Raw genomic sequence first — 22934 nt, forward strand, 5'->3', positions numbered from 1 at the left:
TTGTATATTTATATGGCTTTACAGGGTACTTGGATGCTATGAAAAGCCCTCTGGGTTTGTGCATAAAGTTCAGTTCATTTGGCAACAAAGCCAAAAAAATGTCTAATGAAAAATATTTTAAAAGTGCTCATTGTTCAAAAGACCTAACTATTTTATAAATTATTTAACTGTTTCTGATATTCTGAACTTTAAAGAAGTTAGATGGTAATACTTAGGCTCTGGTAACTTCTCAGCAAGAAGACTGGGTGAAGTTTTGGATGACACCTCAAGCTGTATGTGGATCAAGCCCAGAAGACTGAATATAAGATGAAAGAATCTTATAGTCCAGAGCTCAAAAGAGAGATAGGCAAAATTCTCAAATTCTTAAAAAATCTGCTGAAAAAAGAGCAGCTTTTCAAAGAAATGAAAAGGAATTGCCTGTTCTTTGAAGTGATGGAACACATTTAAATTACGACAGAATTCATTAAGTCAACAAGCAAAGATTTCTTACATCAAGTGCAGAAAAACATATTATAAAAAAGAATCTCTATCACTACAAATCTTGAAGATGAACAGAAAGACAGAAATAAATAGATGGAGAACAGTCTGTCCTAGACTAAATGACCTTTGGAAGTCATTTGTGGACCTATATTCTTTTATTCGTTAGAGTATTGGATTGACTAAACTATCATTTAGCAATTGGTATTTGACATTCTTGAGATTAAATCAGAATTTATTTCTCAGGATGTAAGACAAAAGTCTTTAGCTTTTTGCACCAAGTGGATAACACAAGGACCTTTTGATGAGATAAAATTAACACAAAACTTGCAGTCTGGTGACCATATCTCCTAAATAGGGTAATTTTAAAGTTAGTCACTCCTTGGTGTTCTTCTAATACTTGTTCATCCTTAAACCTGATAAATACAGCAATACATTAATTAATTAAAACTACTGAGTAGTCACATATCTAATGAAACATTTCAGCACCAATCAAACCATGCTCCATATCACTTTTTAACTGCATGGTGTATATATTTTTCTGTCAAAATATTAGCCAATATAAATGATACTTCATGAATGGCGTTTTGTAATAATGTTCATTAAAAAATGCCACAGTATTCCTCAATGTCCATAAACCCCAGCAGCTGATGCTTTGCTATTTAAGTACAGATATATCCAGGGGGTGAAGTTTGGTACTTCTAAGCTTACTGGGGTTGCTAATTGTGAATTTTTTTTCAAATAAAATGTATGAGATATTTGGTGTGGTGGTTTTTTTTCATTGTTTTGGTTTGGTTTTTCTTTTTTTTTCTTTTCTTTTCTCTCTTTTCTTTTCTGATTGGATGACGAATGGGCAGTTTTCTATATTCAGCCAAAAATGTCAATCCAAGTTATGGCAAGAATAATACATAGGATTCTTGCCAGAGATTCATAACATTCAACACTTGGAGTAAGAAGCAAAGAAACAAAAGGCAATGAGTGCACTACTGTTTGGTATTGTCGTTGAGCAGCCTCTCAAACAGATGACAAATCCATTGGGGATTACTGAATACATGGGAACTATGTCTGGTTTGGGAAGCCCCTGAGATGTAAAAAATACTGGGAAAATACTCAGGGGAAGCATAATTTATTTGCATTGGTTTTATGGCTGTACTGAGTCATGTGCTGAGACTGGTTGGATGGACCTCTCATTTCAGTAAAATAAAAAAGATATTTCAATAATGTTATGCTGTTTCCATACTAGCAAAACACCTAGAAATTCTCTAACACTTTTTCAAATCATTTCAGGGATCAGAAGTTGAGAAATGTTCTTCCTTACCACCTGAAGCAAGGTAAATGACTTCAGCTAAATGAAGACCAAGCAAATCACCTTGAGATTTTATTATGAGCCAAGTTATTGCAAACCACTTTCCAGTGCTGAAAACAATAGCAAGAGGAATTCCTGGGGCTCAGCTGACAGGTGGTATCCTGGCAGAATGTTCTAACTTGGCATCGTGCCCTCAGATCTCATCCAGTGACATTAAGTGTTCTGCAGTTGGAATCTATCTAAAGCATCTTGGATGTTTACTCAGGGCTTCGTTCTGGTGAGAGTTTGTTGTATTTTACTCACTGTTTCTTGCAAAACCCTCTGTGTGTAGCTCACTGGGGTACCCTTCTGAATAATGTTTGAAATGTTTGGGATATAACCTTTTGGTTTTCTTCCTGGACTGAGGTACTGTACTGGTTCTTGATAGGTATTTTAATGATATAGAGTTGTTTTGCTATTTTGACAAATGTTAAGTTTAAATGAAACAATATTTGAATAGATATACATTGCCTCCCCCTAAAATAAACCATGAATGCATAGATTAAATTTGTCAAGGCACAAAAAAGTGGATAAACCATGTGACTACCATGTAAAACTCACAGGGGCTAAAAGGCCAGCTCATGCTTGTACTTTTGAAGCAATTCCCTAAAATCAACATTAGATAGAGTCTAATATCATAGCATGGGTCTTAAAAATACAAGAAACACACACAAGGCTCTGTTGATGCTATTGCATTATTTCCCCAGTATTTAATTTCTTATTCTGGGGAAGAGGGAGGAAAGAAAGATGAGAGAATAATAGTTTTAATATAGACCAAATAAAAATGACAACTAGTAAGATCACAGAGAGAAGAGTGTGCTTTCCTTACATTTTTATTTTCATCCTTGCCTATAACCACATTACAGTCTTCAGCTTCAGCTTATCTCAGCCTTTATTTCTGACATAAGTATATTCAGTTCACCTCATAGAGATAACAGGATCAACAAAACTGTCAAGATATCTAGAAACCTGCCTGTATATTTCATATCAATCACCATTAAAGAGTTCTCTGTGATGTTGCCAAAACTAATAGAGAGTCTGATATCTTTTGGGGAAAAAAAGAGGTTTTCCAAAACCTATTATGATTGTTGCTCTTATTTTGTCTTTGTCTGAAGCACAAAACTGAAATCTACTCACTAAACAAATGTTTTGGCATTTAATTAAATTTCTGATATTTCTCAAGGAATGAAAAAGCCATTTCAGGGAGCAAAGTATAGAAGAGTGTTTGAGAAGAGCCCTAGTATGACTGAAGTCTTTCTCAAAAAACTACAAATTGCTCACTACTATACAGCCTGTCTCCAAAGATTAATACTCAGTCTAATACAAAAAAACCAGACTCCTCTACCTCCAAAGGAGCTGCATCTCCTTTTACTCTGCAGTGATTTGTTCTCTTTGTGGTTTCTCTTATCCTTAGGTAGTTCTCCTCCTTTCTCCCTATTTTGTTTTCTACCAGTATTCTCCAGTACGTGGTTTTCTTGATTTACAAGACTGCTGCAGCTAAATATATGTGAACCTTGCAGAAGAGCTGCCCTTAGAGGGGCAGTGACCTGCCATAGAAGTCAGGGCAGGAAAATAAACAAAACCCTCAGCTCCCAGAATTAGCTGTCTGGGAGCTGAGGTATTTCCAGGCAGCTTGGACACATGAGTGAGTATGCACTTCAGCAGAGACACAACTCACATTTAGGAGCTTCTCACTAGCCTCTGGCTTGCCCTGGAAGTAAGACACTTTAATTTAGGATGGTCTCCAAAGGGGAAGGTTACCAGTTTTATTAAAATAAACCACTGACTGCCTATCCATTATCCGTCTCTGGAACTACCTGGTCAGCTTCCTTTTTTATGCAAGTGGAGAGGTCTGATCACCTATTTTGTGGAAGAAGTTTCCCATGCTGATTTTTAATAAGCCATCACTAAAGGAAGCTACAAAAGTCTGAAAAAACAGCTCCTTAAAGACTTTCCCATCTGGGTCATTTCCAGTCGGCAAAAAGGAATGAGGAGCTAGGCTGTGCATTTGATACAAATTCCCAGTGATGGGAAAACATCTCCTATTAGCAGATGATAGCTTTAGAGGCCTGAATGTGGCCTGAGCTGGATTCAGACAAAGTGCCAGGAACCACAAATACTATATGTTTAACAGTCTGATCCAAAATACCGAATAATTTATATGCTATAGGATTTTTTCCAGGAAAGTTAGAAATCACTGAGGGAGAGTCTCTGAAGAAGATCAGATGTGAAGATAAGGACTTCTTTTGTTCAGATGGTCAATGGATGAAATAATCACAATTTAAGCTTTCTGCTTTAATGCAGTGTCCTAGAGATAAAAACGAGGTTGGCCATTTAGGGACTAAGAACAAGTGTCATTTGCCAGAGAAGGATCTCATACTTGTGCAGAGATTTAGATGTCTGGATAAGGACATAATCCCAGATATTCCTCTCTATAGGAGGGAATAAGTATCAGTCCCACACAGTATCCTTGCTGACAGATTGACTTGGTGCTTCAAGTATCCCAGTACAATTTCTCTGTGCTCTCCCATACTTTGACTTTCTCTTCTTCTGCAGCTCATTAATAATACTATTTTAAATCTTCCAGAATACCAAAATACTGCAATTTGAATGAGGGGTTGCATGTCTTGTCTTTCACAGGTGAGTGAATTAACCATTACATTCACTATATCTACGAGTACATATGTATTATGCTCATATAAAACAGAAAGCTGAGTCATAATAACTATTTCAATTACAGAATCACAGCCCTAAGTGAAGTATTTAATATATTGCAAGCCCGGATACTGATTGTTTTAAATTTTATCTTCCATTACTGGTGTCCCTGTCTCTTTTCCTTTATTTTAGCTGATTCTTCAACATCTTACAAAGTTCTTTCCCCTTTCTTCATCTCTTAGCTGCTTCTTTGACACAGCCTTTTTTGCCTTAACTGTAACACTAACTTAGGCTTTCTCCCTTGACAATGTTTCAACAGCTTCAGTGCAGAAGTATACTTGCTGCATCTCTGAATAATCACTTCCCTGCTGATAGGAATCTTGAGGTATTGGCACTACCACAATATATATAGAGAAAAGACTAGGAGGAATAAGAATAACAGGGATTTTCACACAGTACTTACACATCCATGAATGCAACTTCACCCACAGTTACTTTAGGGAAATAGAGTAGATTCCTATCAATGTACCAAATATTTTAAGGGTTTTTGTACTCACCTCCAGTCAACATGAGAGCACATTTACACATGCAGTTGTCATTGTCAGCATCTTTTGTACTGAATTCAGCACCATGTAAGATCAGACTACTCTGTTTTCCAGCTGTTCCACTGTGACCTTTTAAATAAAGCCTGAAAAGGCAAGAGAAAACAACCAGTGTCACCAGAAAGGAAAATAAAAGATCCAGATCCCTTTCTACATCTGATTTGCCTTGTATGAAGCACACACGGAAAACTTGGAAATGTCTTGTGTTTTGGCTCAATCTTTTTGTTGTTTCAGGTGTCAAATGGAGTCACTATGGAGTTTCCAATGTATCTGTATTAGCACATTGTCCCTGCCACAGAGCAGAACTGAGCACATGGATTTCACACAGAAAAATGCAACAAAGTGGAGGGAGTCAGAAACAGAAAAGAGAATGAGGAGAGGTGCCCAGAGATCTGGAATACATTGACAGAATAATTGAGTATTTGAGTAGCTGGTCTCTTTACTGTGGCACAGAAACAGAACTCCCAGTTAACAGCAGCCACATTATTAATCTGTGGGCTCAGAAGAGGATTTCAGCAGTTTCAGAGTTTTTAATTCCACCAGTTAAAGCACAAGTCAGCAGCCCAGTTTTGCCAAAGCTGTCTCTGAGTGATGAATGGAGAATAACTTAAGAGTTCAAGCCACAAAAGTCTTCATGATTTGCAATGCTAAATATCCCTTTTCTTAAAGAGTCTTGTCAACTAGTTGAACAACTGTGAGCTAGGAAACTGTGAGCTCGGAGCCTAAGCCCAACTCCAGCAAGTAACAGAGCACTGGTGGTGCTCAGTGCTGTGATGCCCAAGCATGCCAGCTGCAGGGATGCTGAACAGAGTGTCTCTATCAGCAAGGAAACATCATGGCCCTAGGCAGGTCTAACTGGAGTTCACAACTGCATGGTCATGCACAAGAAAATGAGTAAGAGGAAGGAGAAGGGGAAGGGAAGAGGGTGAAAGAGAAAGAGGAAGAGGGAGAAGAGAGACAAGACTTAAACTTCACATAATTTTCATGAAAAATTCTTCTTATGTGTCCTTTCTCCATCTTTAAAAATGGAGTTAATAGATGCTAAGCACAAGCATGTTATTTATTAACAAAGGGAATTTTTTGGGTTACTCTTACAAAGTAGTTATTATGCCTACCTTCATCTGATTTAGTGTTTCCTGTCACCTGATCTGAGTCTTGTTATTAAATACTCTTGGATGAAATCCTTAGAGTACATTTTATATATAGATAAGTATACAGACACACACAAAAATTCTTGGATTAACTATAAACACCAGGGATAATCAAATCCCTTTGGATAGCACAAAAATGGATACAGCAAAGTGTAAGCCTCAATAAAAGATCATGAAGATTCTTCAAAATTTAACAAGGAACAACCTAGAAAAAGGTATCCAGGAAGGTCATTGTATTATGCTGTTTTTCCATCACACTTGCAATTAGCTCATAATTATCATGTTACGCTATCAAAAGATGCTTGTTTTAGACAAGATTATACTAAGATTTGTCTTTGCCCATGTTCATTTCTTTTTTCCATACAAATAAAAGACTGGAATTGATCCCATCTTAATTCATTGGACTTTTGCCTTTTTAGCAAGCTGTGCCTAATTTTTTGCAGAACAAAATAAACTTCCCTGAGGCTGTGTTGATAGAAAGATTACTTTGCTACAGGATATCTATAACCTATTTTAAATGGCTATACATCCTCACTATATCAGCAACACCAAAGAAGAAGTCTCATAATGTGAGTATAAAAAGTAAATTTATTCATTTAATTCAGAAAGACAATGGTATCCAGATCATTTTATTAACAATCAACACTATAAAGCCCACGTACTCCAATAAAAAAAATCATATACTGTAAGAAAACAATAAAGAAATTAATAACACTTGGTGTGCAATGTTTACCCCAAAGGGGGTGGACATTAGGATTATTTACAAGCTCATACCCTTTCCCTGATGTTTTATAAACATTCCACTCATCACAGATTTAGATTTTGCCAGTTATGTTTGACTTTCCCTCAACACCATTTATCTAGTAGGTCTCTAGTGACTTTGAAAGAATAAAGCTTGGCTTAGCTTTAAACTCTGGTAGGCTTACCATACTGCATCAGTGCACAGATGAACCATAGGGTGAAACAGTAATTGTTTTGCTTTGGCTCTTTCTCCTGGAACTGATATTGATTGCCCCATAGTTAGGAAAAAATGATACAGCAAAGTTGTTGCTACTTAAGGCCAAAATTAGGTCTCAATCAAAAAACCAAACCTGGTCCTGAAGCAATTAGTTCTTTGAGTTTCAGTTCAAGCTGTATGGGTTGGAACTCACTTGACCTGAGACAGCAAATCTACATAACATTGGGGCAGCTGCAGAGCTGCAAGTTCTGAGGCAGCTGTAGATACCTTAACACTTAAACTTTGCTAATTTTTAGTATTATCAGATTCAGATGGGTAGGATTGACCCTTTGAAATAAACACAGAACAACTACCAGAACTTATTTTCTCTCCCTTGGGAAAATGGCTGTTCAAAGTAGAGTTCCTCTTGGTTGTTCTTGAAGGAGACAAAGGAAAGGAAGTTACAAACAAAAAGGAATTTGTTTAATTCAAATTCAGGTTAGTGGACTGTATCTCCAGTCGTACTCCTTGCTTAGAGCAGGGAAATACTGAAGAACACAGAAAGCAGTGGAAACATTACTCAGATTTACAAGGTCAGTGTGAAAAGCAAATTCATTCTTAAATAAGCAAGAATAAGTCTACTTTGTATATAATGGAATGAAAATAGCAATAAATAACAATAAACCAACAATTAATTAGGAGTAAGAGAAATACCGCATGTATATAAACTCATTTTTTAAGACTTCTGATGAGACTTTTTATAAAATTCTAAAACACTATGAGAAACACCAGGTGTTAGCATTTAGTTAGAGATTAGCAGATTTCCTAGTTAATGTACTTAAGAAGAAACAGTAGAATTTTTTTAAATATTGCAGCTGTTGTCTCTTATCTAGCATGAGTGTTAGAAATTCCCAATGCATTTTTTCCATATTATAGCAGTGGCAGCTTTTGATCAATACAAAAGGAGGGTGAGGAAAAACTCTTAAGCATGTTTTGCTTCTACCATTCCTACTGTGTGACACAACTATCTGCAGTCCCTTGAAACCAAAGTAAGGTATATTATGGAGAAGGAATAGTTCTACAAATATTACATAAACAACTGCATTGCATTCTGTAATTTCAAAATTATGCAAGAAATCTTTCCTTTTGAACTAGCAACAACACCTAGAATTCTTCTTTCAAATACATACAGCTTATCTGTGTTCACACCATATTTGATGAGTTTAAAAGCTGAGCTTGGGATAATTCCAAATAAACACCAGAAATATTTGTTTGTTTCTGCACCACTCAATTCTGAAGACTGCAACATACACAATGAGATATTAAAAATAAATAAATAAACAGAGATTCTAAGGTCAAGAATTCAGCCACAAGAAAGGGTACTTAAACATATTTGTGTACTTTACTTAAGTACATAAACAAGCAGAAACAGAAGGCAGATATTGGACCACTGCTACACAGAAGTGAATTAGTCACTGAGGAAGCTGAGGTTCTCAGCACATTTTTCACCTTTGTCTTTACAAGCACTGTTGAACCCCAGGGCTGGGAAATAAAAACCCAGGGTGGTGCAAAGGGTGGTGCATTCCACATGGCTGGCAGAAAGAAATCCCAAATTCTTATTTTTCCCCTAAGAACACAACTAAACCACCCTCAAAATCAGTAGTTTTATTTTAAGTTCAGGTGACTGTTTTTTTCTTGGTGTTTTTTTTTTTTTTTGTTTTGTTTTTGTTTTGTTTTGTTTGTATTGTTTTTTTGGTTTTTTGGGGGGGGGTGTTTGGCTTTTTTTTTTCTTTTTTTTTTTTTTTTTTTTAATTAAAAATGCTCTGGTCAATAATTTGAGGATCAAAAATTGCTTGTTATCAGTGAATAAAACGTAATATTTACCAAAGTAATATTACCTGTCATTGACTCCTTCTAAAGTTTCTCAATGTGCCTTTAACTGAACATATGACAAAATTTTATGAAGTCTCCCAATAATAACAGTTGTCCCTGAATACCAAAAGCACATCTGTAATATAGACATCTTCCAAATATTCAGTGATAGATAAGGTGCTGTGAACAGGAGATATTATGAACAGGAGACAGCTTCTAAATAATCACTCCAAAGTAAAACTGCTGTTGCTGAGTTTGAAGCTCCAGTGTCTGCCAAAATCCCATCACACATGGAACTAAATATAATTTGGTAACTATCTGGGAAGCATAGCCCTGGTATTCAACTTTTTTATCATTTAATTATACCACTAAAGGACAAAGGAAAACATCCCTTGCGTGTACATTTGTAAATTCAAGAGGAAGATCATCTGCTTGTTGGAGACTGAGCATGAGCCTCCTGTGGTGATTGGGGAGATCCCCAAGTTTGAAATGATCTTTGTAGAGCAGAAGGCACCAGAGTCGGTGCTTTTGAACTTCAGATTACAGATAGATTGCCCAGGCACCCATCTGGATCCTTCATCTATGTTAGGAAATGAAATTTCTTCTTAAATGTAATATACTTTTTTTGGGAAAAAGTTTAATTTAGGCTTGTTAGCATAGTGCATACTCTCCTTAGGAAAACAAACAAAATTAAACTAAGCCCCAATATTTCATAATAAATCAAGATTTATTAACTAACAATAGCTAACACTAGATGAGGTAAGTAACCATTAGAAGTAAATTAAAAGGCACTCTCAAAATAAGAGAAATACTTTGGAGAAATTGAAGAAACTAGATAGTGTGCAAGATGACAAAAACTTCTCCAGTGACCCCTGCTCTGACAAAACTTTGAGCTGTTACTAACCCATTTATATGATTTTCAAGCACAATTCACCACCTTTACTACCACCTGTCCTTGATGGACTGACATAAAAATACCAAAAAGAAGAAAAGCCAGAATGTCACAGTTACTGTCTGTTGGTAGAAAAACAATATTAACCTTAAAAACCAAACAATACTATTTTTTTCCCTACTCTTAACTTTAGTCCAAGTTGAGTAACAGTATACATGGTAAATCCATGCTGAAGTTCATGAGAAACACAGCTACACATTGCAGAAAACTATACAACAATCTAGTAAGTCTTGCTGTTACCCTGAATGTGCAGTTACACACATAGTGGAACAAATTTGTTTTTTCTATATTAAATTTAATGATTGACTGAAGAGCTCTATTTATTTGAAACAGGTATACTGAGAAGTGACAATTAAATTACATCCAGATTTACTGTCAGATAAATTTTTCCTGTAGTAGCACAAATAGTCTGTCAGCACTGTCTGCAGACAAATGGTGCTTTGTCACAGATTACAAAAAGTGTTTAAAAATATTTTTATTCTGGACAGTGAGCAAGCAAACATATCCTTCTGCTACTTGAAATACATGCTACAGATGCCACAGAAACTGTCACTGGGGCAGTGTGAGCTGCTTGGCTTGCAGCTGATGTGGGTAACATAGTGGTGATAGAGAAGAAACATAAGGCAACAGCGTATTTACTGCTAACAGGGAGAGAAACATATTTAAAGTCTGCTATCACAATGATGTGTTGAGCAGAAATAATTCCCTCTAATCTAATCTCTCACTAAACACAGCACAGAAAAGATACATTCATTTGATACTACAATTTTTTGTTAAAACTGTTTTTCAAAACAATAATTATATTAAAAAGTCACCCACTAATGTTTTTTCACATTAAAATCTAGAATGAATTTTTCCAGTCACTAAATTTATTTTTTTATTGGTGGAAAGTTAAAATCTTGTCACAGGAAAAAAAAAAAAATCTTACTCTCCCACCAGCCACATAAATGCCAAGATATCCTGTTGTTACATTATTCCTGATTCATGGCTGTATAATACATAAAATGTTAATTTAGAAAGTATGTGGACTGTATTAATTTCACACTTCAAATAACTAGAGATGATCAATGTTTTAGACAGATATATAAACACTGAATATCTACTCAGATGATAATGCAAACTGTTTTGATAGGAATGAAGATGAATGGACTTCTTAAAAAATAAAATACAGAATCAGAACTTAATATGAACATTTGCCCAGGATACAGGCAATGCCAGAGTTAAGAAATCTGGTTGGCTTAAAGTATAACTTAAAATGTAAAAATGTTTTTCATCCTACTCCACTTCTCAGGTTTGGCTGAAGCCAACAGCAGAAGTGCCAAAATTGATTCTCAAGGGATTTTTTAGCCCAGAAACACAGGGAGTCTCCAGATAAACTCATATTTTTAGTTTCTAAGAAATAAGAAATCAGGCCTTCTACTGCTTATCTTTACTGAATTTCTGAACCTTGTGAAGTTTGTATGCTTTTTTTTTTTTAAGGATCTGTTTTAGAGCCTTTGAAGATATTGAAAAAGTTCAGTGTAGTTTTTATTTTATTTACTATAAATTGATTAATACAATTTCAAAATCAATAAAAGAGACCTCCACAACTCCAGTAAAATTTAAACTTAACAATACTTCCAAAGTACTTGCCTAGTGTTCCCAAAGTCTCATAAATCTATGCTATCTATGAGGCTATTGAAACTCATGCAGATATATTGCAATTGTGAGCTTCATGAATGTGGGCTTTAGTTGTACTGAAGGCAACATTAATTACCTACTGTCATCCACATAGGTTGTACATTATACTAATTAACTGTTTTAGATAAAATAAAATGGAAAGCTTCATGTATGAGCATGCTGCCAGTGCTAACTTCTACTCTGATCCCTACTATAGAGATAATAGCTTCTTGTTACTCTGCAGTGTCATTTAAAAATATCATTTACAGGCCACAGTAAAGTATTTATCACACAGTTTACTTAATTGAAAGTAATTAATCATAAGTAACCATAAATGTTACAAATATCATAGATAGAGCTATGTTAAAAAATTTTATAAATCTTGCTGAGATGTGTTGGTGTTTGCGAACTGATGTGCTTAAAAAAGTATATAGCTAATGGGATTTGGGGGTAGTGTTAGGGATTTAGTTTGGGGGTTTTGGGGGTTGCTTTTTTGGGGGGGCTAGGAGGCATGGTTTTTATTTTTTTGTCTTTGTAAAGAGCATTCTGGAATTATGGCTGAAATTGGCTTTAGTCGTGCTAGTCATAGCCAAGTTAAGTACCACAAGTCCATCTCTACTTTTGAATTATGCTAATTATAATTTTGCTGTGTTGTATTTTGTTTAGAATCAGAACAAATCTGTGAAGATGCTGTCAAAACGTATCACTTTTTTCTATTCAGCAATAAAATAGAAAATAAAACTCATTATGGTTTCTTTTTCCCCCAGCATTTGCCTGAAGCTAGGATATCAGTACAACCTATTTAAGGATGCCTGTTATTAAGATATAAATATCCTTTTATAAAAAAAAGTTTAGATGTTGGAAAACCTAACATTTCAGGAAAAAAATGTATTATCTGTGCATTCAGAAGTTATATCTTCTCACTTTTTCCAGATGCACCAGATTAAAAAACTCTTCTACTTACTACAAGACAATTCAGAAGTCAATTTATAGGCAAGCTTATTCTCTTCAGAAAGGCACTGTCACTTAACAGGATGATTTTGTATATACCTATTTTGATGTTACATAGATTATGTATGTATTTTTAGTATTTTTTTTTTTAATTAAGAGACAACCTAAGTAATTTTCTAAGTGGGGCTGGCATTTTATTTTACCTGAATACAGACTTTTATTGTTTTCTTAATTGTGAAGGTTCAACCAAATGCTTGTACAGCTTAGCAGAAAACTGCAGCCTACCTGAAAAAAGTCACTATTTAAAGGGTTTGATCGACCTTTCAGAGCAGAAATTTATGTGATATTTTAATTGACATTGTGCTCTTCCTTAATATCCGACTCTTTAAATTTCCATGGTCATGCTCACATCTTAGGTGACACATCAGGCAGTGAGATAATTAACCCTTAAGCAGCCCTGCTCTGCAGGACAGACAGACCAAGGGAAGTATTTAGCACCACAAATTATTTTGTAAGAATTGGCTAAGAAAGGAGGAAAAGTTATAAGTGTAAAAGCAAGGACAAGCACACAATGTCTTTAAATTCCAGATTTACATTAAAAAATGAGATAATATCCTTGAAATAAGCTATTCCAAAAATGTCACTAGGGCTGAAGCACACTCTTATAAAAAACATTAGCACTTCTACACTATGAAAGTCAAATGCTGTCATTCTGTTCAAGAATCATTCCTGCTTCACACTGGCTTATATTGCTTCAACTTATATGCAATTGTTGAGGCTGTTGGCTAGAAAAGCAATGAGAGACCCACTAGCTCATAAAATTCCAGACTGGAAATATGAGTACTGAACTTTGTGTTTTTTCATGTTAAATGCTGAATGAGGTGTAACCTGTAATCACCATTAAGAAATTATTTAAATACTGAATTGGACACAGTGTCCAGATTGAATAAAACTCTTCCCCACGTTTCCATTAGCACAATAGCTGCTTACTTAAAGATACCTTTCTGTGTAAGATACCTTTAAAATATCTAAATATACTCCTTGTGAAGAACTTGAATATCAGGAAATGCATCGGTACTGATAGAAGTACTGATTAGAAGTACTGATAGAAGTACTGATTATTACTTACTGAAGATTATAGCTTGCAATAAATTTTTCCTATTTTTTTGTTTTATTGTTTATACTGATTCTGTGCTAGCAGTGCAATCTTCTTTTACAATTGTGCTCCTCTGGGCATTTGCAGATTTTGGGTTTGAATTTTTTCCAGTGTTAATGACCTAATGACCCTCTCAAATCATACTACAGCATTGCTATAATGTGGATGGAATGGAATCAGTTTGCAGCTGCCAACAGTCTATGATTTAAAGAAATAACTTAATGAATAACACATTAAAGTAAATATTTTGCATTCTGTGTGAGATTTTAAAGATTTATGATAGGGCTGGTGTCAAGAGATGTGTGCTTCCTGCTGGGTGAATCCCAGAGGAAAATCAGGGGATGTTTTTGAGGGTTATTATTTTCAAAGCAAAATGTTAATCAGGTTTTCCATTCACTTACCTATGTTCGAACCTGTTTAGTCTTGATGAATAAGTAAGTTCAGAATTTATTAGTTTCTACTAATTAGATTAATGGGCTTAATCTGGTGTCTGTGTACTCAGCCCCATGACTTCAGTAAGCAGAAGAATCACTTTGTGTAGACGACAGTAAATGCAATAATTCCCAAATACATAAATATTGTGTGAGGTAGTGAGGTAGTGTTAATGGCAATGTAATTGTCATGATTTCTTTCTGACTGAAATGCCTTTGTATATGTATATGTTTATGGCATTTTAAAGAGTTTTCAATGGCAATGAAACAAGAGTGATTCGACCTCCAGTGAGAGCTCTGGTGGCCCTGCCTCAGCAAAGTACTTAGTATGTGCTTAAAATAAAAAAAATTGCCTAAGTGCATTGCTGAATGAGGGCCTAAGTACACTTTAAAAAAAAAAAAAAAAAAAAAAAGAAATTTAAAAATGAGAAGAGGGGAAAGAGGAGAAGAAGAAAGCAAGGAAGAGAAAGAAGAGGTGTCTCTTATTCATATATTATCACTCACATCCGTAATGTGAAAATTGGTTAAGTTTTATGATATTAGAAACAGGATATAAACCAAAAATATTTATATATTCAAGCATGTCCCATCTCCAGTGTGAATAAGATGCAAGAGGTCTGCCTTGATGTCTCTACTCATTAGTGGCTGTTTTGTACAACTTGCTACTCTCATCCTCTGGCCTTTACCTCAATTATCACACAAATGTTAGGATTTCTTTAAAAGGGCAAGTATCTAGGAAAAGGTAACTGGTACATAGAGAGTTTCTGTGAAATGTTTATACTTATTTTAAAAATAAATATTGGCTTCACTGTTTGCTTGGTTTTCTTAATGCAAAATTAAGTTTAAAAAATGCCAAAATGACTTATGTGGCACTAAGACCTCTGTAGAAAAACATAAACAGACTGTTAAAACATATTTCAATTCCCTTGGCGTCATTTGTGGCCGATAAACAGTCATATATGAGTGAAAGGTTCACTGACTGTCACCCATTTATGATCCAAGTTCTTTGCTGGTGCCACACTGACCAGGCTAACAGAGATCAGCATGTCTTACATGCCTTTTTCCCCCCTAAAAATCCAGGTCAAGACCTTATAAGAGCTGTGATTCACAGTAATTACTTCTTTGGTCTACATGGCATTGAGTTTGGTACAAAAAGGTTTTACTTCAGTGCAACTGAACTACAATGCTACAAAAAAGAAAACAGAACACAAATGATACACTCACACTTGGGTCAAGTGTGTTGAGCTGTTCCAGCACTGATTTAAAAATTGAAAACCAGTCTCTACTATCTGATGAAACAGAAGGCTGGAGAACAGACTCTAATTCTGCTCCAGGCACTTATTTGTCTTTTTCTCATTAGACTTGTATTGTTATTTAGTTCCTCCTTTTTCCGTTATAGTGAAGGTTTGTTTCAACTTTGCAGACCAACCAACCAAATTATTTTGTATCAGATTTCACAATACTTCTGTGCTCTGATGTTCAAAGTTGTTACTTGTTTGTAGGTTTATGTAAATTAGTAGCTCTTTATACATGATGTGTGCCTCTGCTTTGTGCCCTAACTCATCTGCTGCACTGCTGCTGTGGACCAAATAATAAACAATATCACTATTATTACCATTGCATTAAAGAGAGACACAGCAAAATCAATAGTTTTCCTTTGGATAAGGAAAAAACCAAAACAACAAAATAACAACAAATTCTTAAAGACTGATGCAATCAATGACTCTGGGAAAATCTGGGATGATCCCTTTCCCAAGTCTTAAAGGTACACTTGACTTTTTGACTCATGAAAGAAGTGAACTCCCAGAAAATACCACCCTACTGTGGTGGTATTATCCTGAAAATATAGAGAATCACTGAAGAAAGTGTCCTCAGAATTAGGTTTTACAAACACTTGGCAGTAGACCTGTTAATGATAACAGTGGGGACAGGGTGAAAAACCACTAGAGTTTGTTGGCTGGGCTGTTGGAACAGACTTTGGAGACTTTTACCATGAATATACTAGATTAACTAAGGGTCACTCTAAGAATTTCTGCATGTTATTTTTGCAGACAGATGAAAGCTTGCTCTGTCAGGTCTCTGAGCAGACATGAGCTCATTCTGCCCACACTCCATCCTTGCTGGAAGCAATAAGCACGACACTGAGCCTACTGAAGGGCAGGATATATTAGTGTGGGCTTGATGCCCACAGTTGTACCCAGCTTCTGTTTAGTTCAGAGACTGGGCAGGAAGGAAATAGTTATGAGGGCACCACAATGCACGTCTCTTTGCTAGAAACTAAACAGAGGATACCTCCAGGACCCATTCTTCTTAGCTCTTGCATTATGGATGATTAAGTTTGAATTTCTGGCTCATGGTAAAAATTGTGGACATTTGGGAAAACTTTCCAGGCATCATTATTTTTTTCTCTGGAGATCTTGTCCATAATGATAACTAAATTCATAATCTTGTAAACATTTAATGGTCAAGTTCACTCTGATGGAGATCTTAATCACACATGGGAAAAATATCATTTTTATAATTGACACGTCTCATTCTTTGTTTCCACATTTCAACCTTTTCTGGATTGACATATAGAAATGTCAATTTTTTCAGTTTGGAACAAGAATAATATCCAGGTTAAAAATTTTGAGCTGGACTTGAATTTGGATCCTGAAAATGTACTCCAGTTCCCAGCATTCACAGATAATAGTGAGGAGAATGATCTAGTAGTGGAATCTGAGTTAAAGGGACTATTCTAATACTGAGATATTTTGTAATCCTGGTTTTTACTGAGATAATTTTTTCTCATAAAATATTTTACTTTTGCGTTAGTCTCTCACAGTCCTTTACTGTTTGTACCCTTAAACTTATATGTTCATTATGATGCAATCCTAAATGATCAATGTATAAGTGAATAGTAAACATTTATACTTTCATAAATGTTCACTCTGTAATGCTGTTTCTATCTGTAACTTTTGGCATGTCCTTATTTGCATCCCTTACACATTGTACAGAAATTTTCAGAATGCTAATCTACATTCTGATATTCATTACAAATTGCAGAGTTTCAAGACTTATGATATTATACAAGAATTAAGCCACTTTAAACTGTGAAAAAGTGACAAGAATACTCAATTACTGATTAAGAAAATTATTCCAATATTTAAAATTATTTACCATTTTATTTAGGTTTTTTTTTTAAGTAGAACCAAATATCACATCACTTATGTGCCTGAACTTAAATGCCATCTGATCATGGAGATGCCTGGACATCCTACACATACTAGTTTTGAGATAAAAAAATTTCCTCATATGCAAACATATCTCAGCGTCACAATGTTCTTTTGTTCAGAAGCTTTTTCATGTCAAATCCCAGGGGAGACTGAAAAATGATGCTACTGATTTCTGTACAAAATTCTACACTAATAAAAACATCAGTAGGTTTAAGCTCTTTGGAAATGCTTTGACAGAGTAGATTAGAGAAACATAGTTCTTCTTGGTGCTGTTACTGCCAAAAGTGGGAGTTCTTACCTTAGGGACAGTGGGGTCCATTCACACCAGGATTTTATAAACTTTGTTAAAATACTTTTTTGACATTCTTTCATAATACAAATATACAGAGGTTCCATAAAACAACATAGGCTTAAAAGAGCAACACTGTGCAAGAATAACAATATAGGTTACTCATAAGGATATCAACAAGATGAGAGGAGTAATTTTATACTAGTGAACCAAAAAATGGCCATTACCTTATAATAGCCTGTGCAGCTTTTTCCTAAGTGCCTTGCCATGCTCTAATTGTGCTACAATAGCTTGGGAATAGCTGGTGAAATCTCCACTGTCCTACAATATCTAACATGTAAGATCACTACTGAGTTTCCATATATTGTTTTCTGCCAAAACTTACATGGATTAAAAAGTTATTTTGGATTTGTGTCCCTGTATGTTTCTTGCTTTGCATTATAATGTTCTCACACAAGTCTACTTATTTTTTTCTGTAGAGATTCTCACATGGTAATAAGTAGTTGAGCTCCCAGTGATTGTCACTCCCCACTATTCATGTAACAACTTATTGATCTCAGTGGTTAATCACCATGTAAGAGCTGTGGTTTCTATTCACTCAGCAAGAGAAAGGTTTAAAACCACAAAGCTTCCCTCAAAAAGGTGCCATAACCAGCAACACATGTCCCACTGCAAAAAATTGTTCAGGATTCAGAGTCTTAGAGGGAATACAAGTGTAAGCCTAGCAGAATTGTTTGTACAGTGTTCATAGCTCAGAGATAGCCCTCACTGATTCATAGCATGTTTGTGTCATTTAATTAAAGCCTATTTAATTCAATATGAGACACAATCCATGGAGTAGGGAGCATAATCTTAGAATTCTTTCTCCCATCTCACTGACAAATGACCTGATACCTACTCTTTTAATGAGCATTGAATTCTTCCCTGCACAGTATCAGAGCTTCATCAACCAGCCTGGGTTTATGCTTCCTCTTGGGAGGCAAAAGCTGTGGTCAGGAGTCCCTCTGGCAAATGAATGCATTAACACAGGGTCTTTCATTTCTTTCCTGAGTAACACAGGACATCGTCTCCTACCTTCAGGCTGTGGGCTGTGAACCATCAGTGGATATAAATGGATGTCTTGCTATTTGCAGAATTTCCTAATGGTTAATTCTAGGTAGCTCTCTGGTCTGCGTGTCGCCTGATTTGGCTTCTGTCTCGGGAGCTTATCTCTCCCCAGGCATGCACAGAGAATCAAGCTGTCTCAGCTAGGATCCTTCAGTCTGGTCCTAGGGCTCAACAGCTTTAATGTTAGCACTGAAAAATCTTTATCTCCCCTACCTCTAGGAAACCATGTCTGATCTGTGAATAAGCACTTAATTTCATTTAATCCAGTAAACTGGTACAAACATTTTTTTCCTTGTCTCAAGTAATCAGTAATTTGAACTGATGTGTTTATTTTATTGTAGATAAGATTTATGGAAAAAATAAGATGCTTTTGTTCTTACTCTTGTATTTTTCTCTTAAAAAATTAATTTAGGCGGAGATAAAGACATGAACACTATGTCCCATAGAGATAGCTGTGATGGAAGAGGAGCTTCTTCCCAGATATGTGATTGAAACACCAAAGGAAAAACAAGTTTCTACAAACATAAGAGCACAATCAAATTTAATTATTGTAGGTTTCATTATCAATTAGCCTACCAAAACTCTCTGGTAGGTGGATTCTGCAGGTAGATGAAAATAGAGAGCTATCTAGGTTTGGTGATGGAAATATAGGGGAAGGCAAATGATTATTAACTGGATGAGAGAAAATGATACAAGAAAGCCAGACTGAAGATAGCAACTATCTAGTGATGGCTTGCAAGAGCTGATAATTAAAATAAATGAATAGGTATCTGCCTTTAACTGATGAATAAGTGGATACACAAAAATGACCAAAAGGTCATTGTTATATCATATGTATTCTGAGTAACTGTCACCAAAAGCTTTTCTTTCCTCCACGAAACCAAGGCTGCTGTGCAACAACACTGTCTACCTTGGAAAACTCATAAACCAGTTCTTGTCTAAAATGTCAGTTAAAGAATTTCACAGTCTATGGAAAGCCTCAGTTGATTTCACTCAGTACAGTATTACAGAATCATGGAATAGTTGGGCTGGGAGAGACCTCAAAGATCATCTAGTTCCAATGCCCCACCATGGGCAGGGACACCTTGCACTAGACCAAGTTGCTCAAAGCCCCATCCAACCTGACCCTGAACCCATCCAGGGAGGGGGCAGCCACAACTTCCTTGGGCAACCTGTTCCAGTGTCTCACCACCCTCACAGGAAAGAATTTCTTCCTATTATCTAATTTAAATCTATCCTCTTTCACCTTGAAACCATTCACCTTCAATCTATCTCTACATGCCCTTGTGAAAAGCCCCTCTCCAGATTTCCTGAAGATCCCTCACAGGTACTGGAAGGCACCTGAAAATAAGGTTTCCTTGGAGCCTTCTCTTCTCCAGGCTGAACAAACCTAACTTTCTCATCCTGTCCAGACTTCTGATCATCTCTGTAGTCCTCTGGCAGCTTCCTGTATGACTTATGGTGGGCACCCTGGATATGGACAGAGTAATCAAGGTAGGATCTCATGAGAGCAAAGAAGAGGGGGGAATCACATCCTTTGACATTTGATGCAGCCAAGAAACAGTTGACTTCCTGGGCTGCAAGAGCACATTGCCAGCTCATGCTCAGCATCAACCAACACCCTCAAGTACTTTTCCTCATGGCTGTTTTCAGTCATAGATACTGGTGTATGAAGGAGCTCTAGCTTTATTTTAGACCAAAATAAAACACAAAAATAAATGTATGGAGATTTAATGGTGTTTTTTAACAGATACTGGCTGATAAATTGGATCATTCATGGGCTGACCTTGCATATACAAATTGACATTTCATTTCCTAAAAAGATATTTTCCCATGTCTTTTATTTCAATCCATTCATGCTTGTGATCCATCAATTTAGAAAGGTGAGGAGGTTTGTGTTCTTCAAGTATATTACTGTAATTGAGTATGTATATATTCTTTACCACAAGGGCCTAGAGACTAACAGCAGCATTCATTTTACAATGACTAAGAAGGCTAATGATGAAAACTGCAAATACTTAACTCTTTCAGAGGAAATAGACACATTTGTAACTATTTGTGCCATAATACATACGTTGAACCACATCATAAATTTCCAAAATAAATTTCTCACTTTTAAAGTTATAAGCTAAGAAAAATAAACATAAATGCCTTTCTGTGACATGAAAGACAGTTCTGTGAAGTATTTTAGTACAATATCTTACTGGTAATTCTTTAAAAATCTGTAACTCTTGGCAAATCAATTATTGCACTTCATAAGGACAAATACAGTTTTATATTGAATATCTGTTGTATCTGTTGAATATCTGTTATATTTGGTACAGCTGGGTTTTCATGGCTGCAGCCTGTGCTCTTTCCTCACTGAAACGTGTCAGACAGTCAGTAGATTTTGCAGAGCTGCCAGTCATGAAGTTCCAGGGGGATAATAAAGAATCACATACCACTTCATGGAGGGCCTTCAGTTTTGCTGAACTGAACCTGTTTTCTTGCTTCTTAAAGGGAATACATGCAATAAATGCTTTGGTGTTGGCAACTGCCCCCTACTCCCTGGCCAACTTCCCACCAAAATGGGCATGTGGTGGGGAAAAGTGCTCCACAAGGCCCTAACATAATATCCAATAGCATCTTCTCCTCTCCCTCTCAGGAGCTGCACATCATCCCTCTTCTATCTATTCCCATCATTGTCTCTCACTATTCACTTCCCCTTTTCTACTCAGTCACTCCTTTCCAGCACTCAGCACATACAGGTTTTTATGAAATTCCTGAACACAGAAGAGGAAAACCTCAGTTCCTGCTTAAGGATAGACACAGCTGTTGTATGGTGAACTGCAAAGGAGCTTTATGTAGTTAGAGTAGGCAATGATCAGCTGTAGATGGATAGTATACATAGAGATTTGTGTGGATTAAGTTAAATTTTATTATTCATAAACTCCACAAGTATATTTGCATCAACTTTCAGTTAGTCAGAGAAGATGTTGTATTTCTTTCTGCTTACATTTGGAGATAATGCATGGAGAGCTAGTGAGCATTAGTCATTGGTATAATATATTAACACTGGCCTGGTTCCAGAAAGACCTCTGGTTAATGGGCATCAGACTGAATCCCTGTAGTTGGACTTCATCAAACATTGGTGGATTGACAGTGCTCTTAACTAGAATGCAGTTATTTCAGCCAGATATTTATATACACAAAAATACATTAAATCTGTTTTCCATATTACACATTTTATACTGTTTTTTATGAAAAAATATTAAATACATTTTCAAATCATGGGAAGTGTGTATAGCACAGATATCATTCTGTCTGATAATAGGATTTTGTACGGATATTTCCTCTTAAGTAGACTTGCAAATTGAATTTCAAGTTTCCAAAGAAAAATTAATTACTATGGGTTAAAATTTTCACACCATGTCTATTTTTTTGAGACATTTCGTTTTCATATTTGGCAAGGGAATTACTTTGATATGCACATAGGTCTGGGTATCAGGAGCTCTGTTTTTATTTTCTTGCTTCACTAAAGATTTCCTATGTGTCCTCCACTGTACTTTTACTTCCCCATTTTAAAATGGTCTCTTTGAATTACTACGATAAGATTAGCACAGAAGAATCTAAGCAGATGGCTCAGAAACAAAAGTCAGTCTGGTTCCCTGCTTTACCTAAACTACTAAAGTCACCCAAGAAGGATGTATGTTACTTTTAGCAAATGCATCACTGAAAAGCCTTTTTAATAACAAAGAACCACATCAATTGATAAAACTGAGCTTTCATGCACTGAGGAAATTGCCAATGACCTGTTACTGTTCTGCTATAGGGGAAAGAGTAACAGTTTGTGGAATATATTTTAAAATTAAAGATACATGAAAGCAGGTGTCCCCACAAAAATCACATTCACCACTGATAATTCCATATACATACTGCAGCACTTTTGTTAGTACAATTTAAAAGATCAGATGAAAAAAATTCTCCTTCATTTTGCAGAAAGAAAAGTGAGAACTTTTGGTATCAAATTCCAGCATTAGTTCAGCAACCATTATTAAAAAAAAAAAATCAGTTGCGTCTACCTTAAAAAACTCAAAGATTAATATCACACCAAGGCCTATGGTTCCAGGATACCTACTTAGTTTGCCTGAGTGCA

The 22934-nt window shown here is 35.8% G+C and overlaps 1 protein-coding gene across 2 annotated transcripts in view; it reads right to left on the reverse strand.

Annotated features, from left to right (window-relative positions):
- Positions 1 to 22934, reverse strand: part of ANGPT1 (angiopoietin 1) — a 156945-nt gene that overhangs the window by 7004 nt on the left and 127007 nt on the right. For both annotated transcript variants that reach the window (XM_071738202.1, XM_071738203.1), the window contains one exon: positions 5035 to 5165. In XM_071738202.1, coding sequence (XP_071594303.1) covers positions 5035 to 5165 — 131 coding nt within the window. The remainder of the gene's footprint in view (positions 1 to 5034; positions 5166 to 22934) is intronic.

The sequence above is a fragment of the Heliangelus exortis genome, chromosome 2 (genome assembly GCF_036169615.1).
Source record: "Heliangelus exortis chromosome 2, bHelExo1.hap1, whole genome shotgun sequence".
In the NCBI taxonomy this organism is placed as follows: domain Eukaryota; kingdom Metazoa; phylum Chordata; class Aves; order Apodiformes; family Trochilidae; genus Heliangelus; species Heliangelus exortis.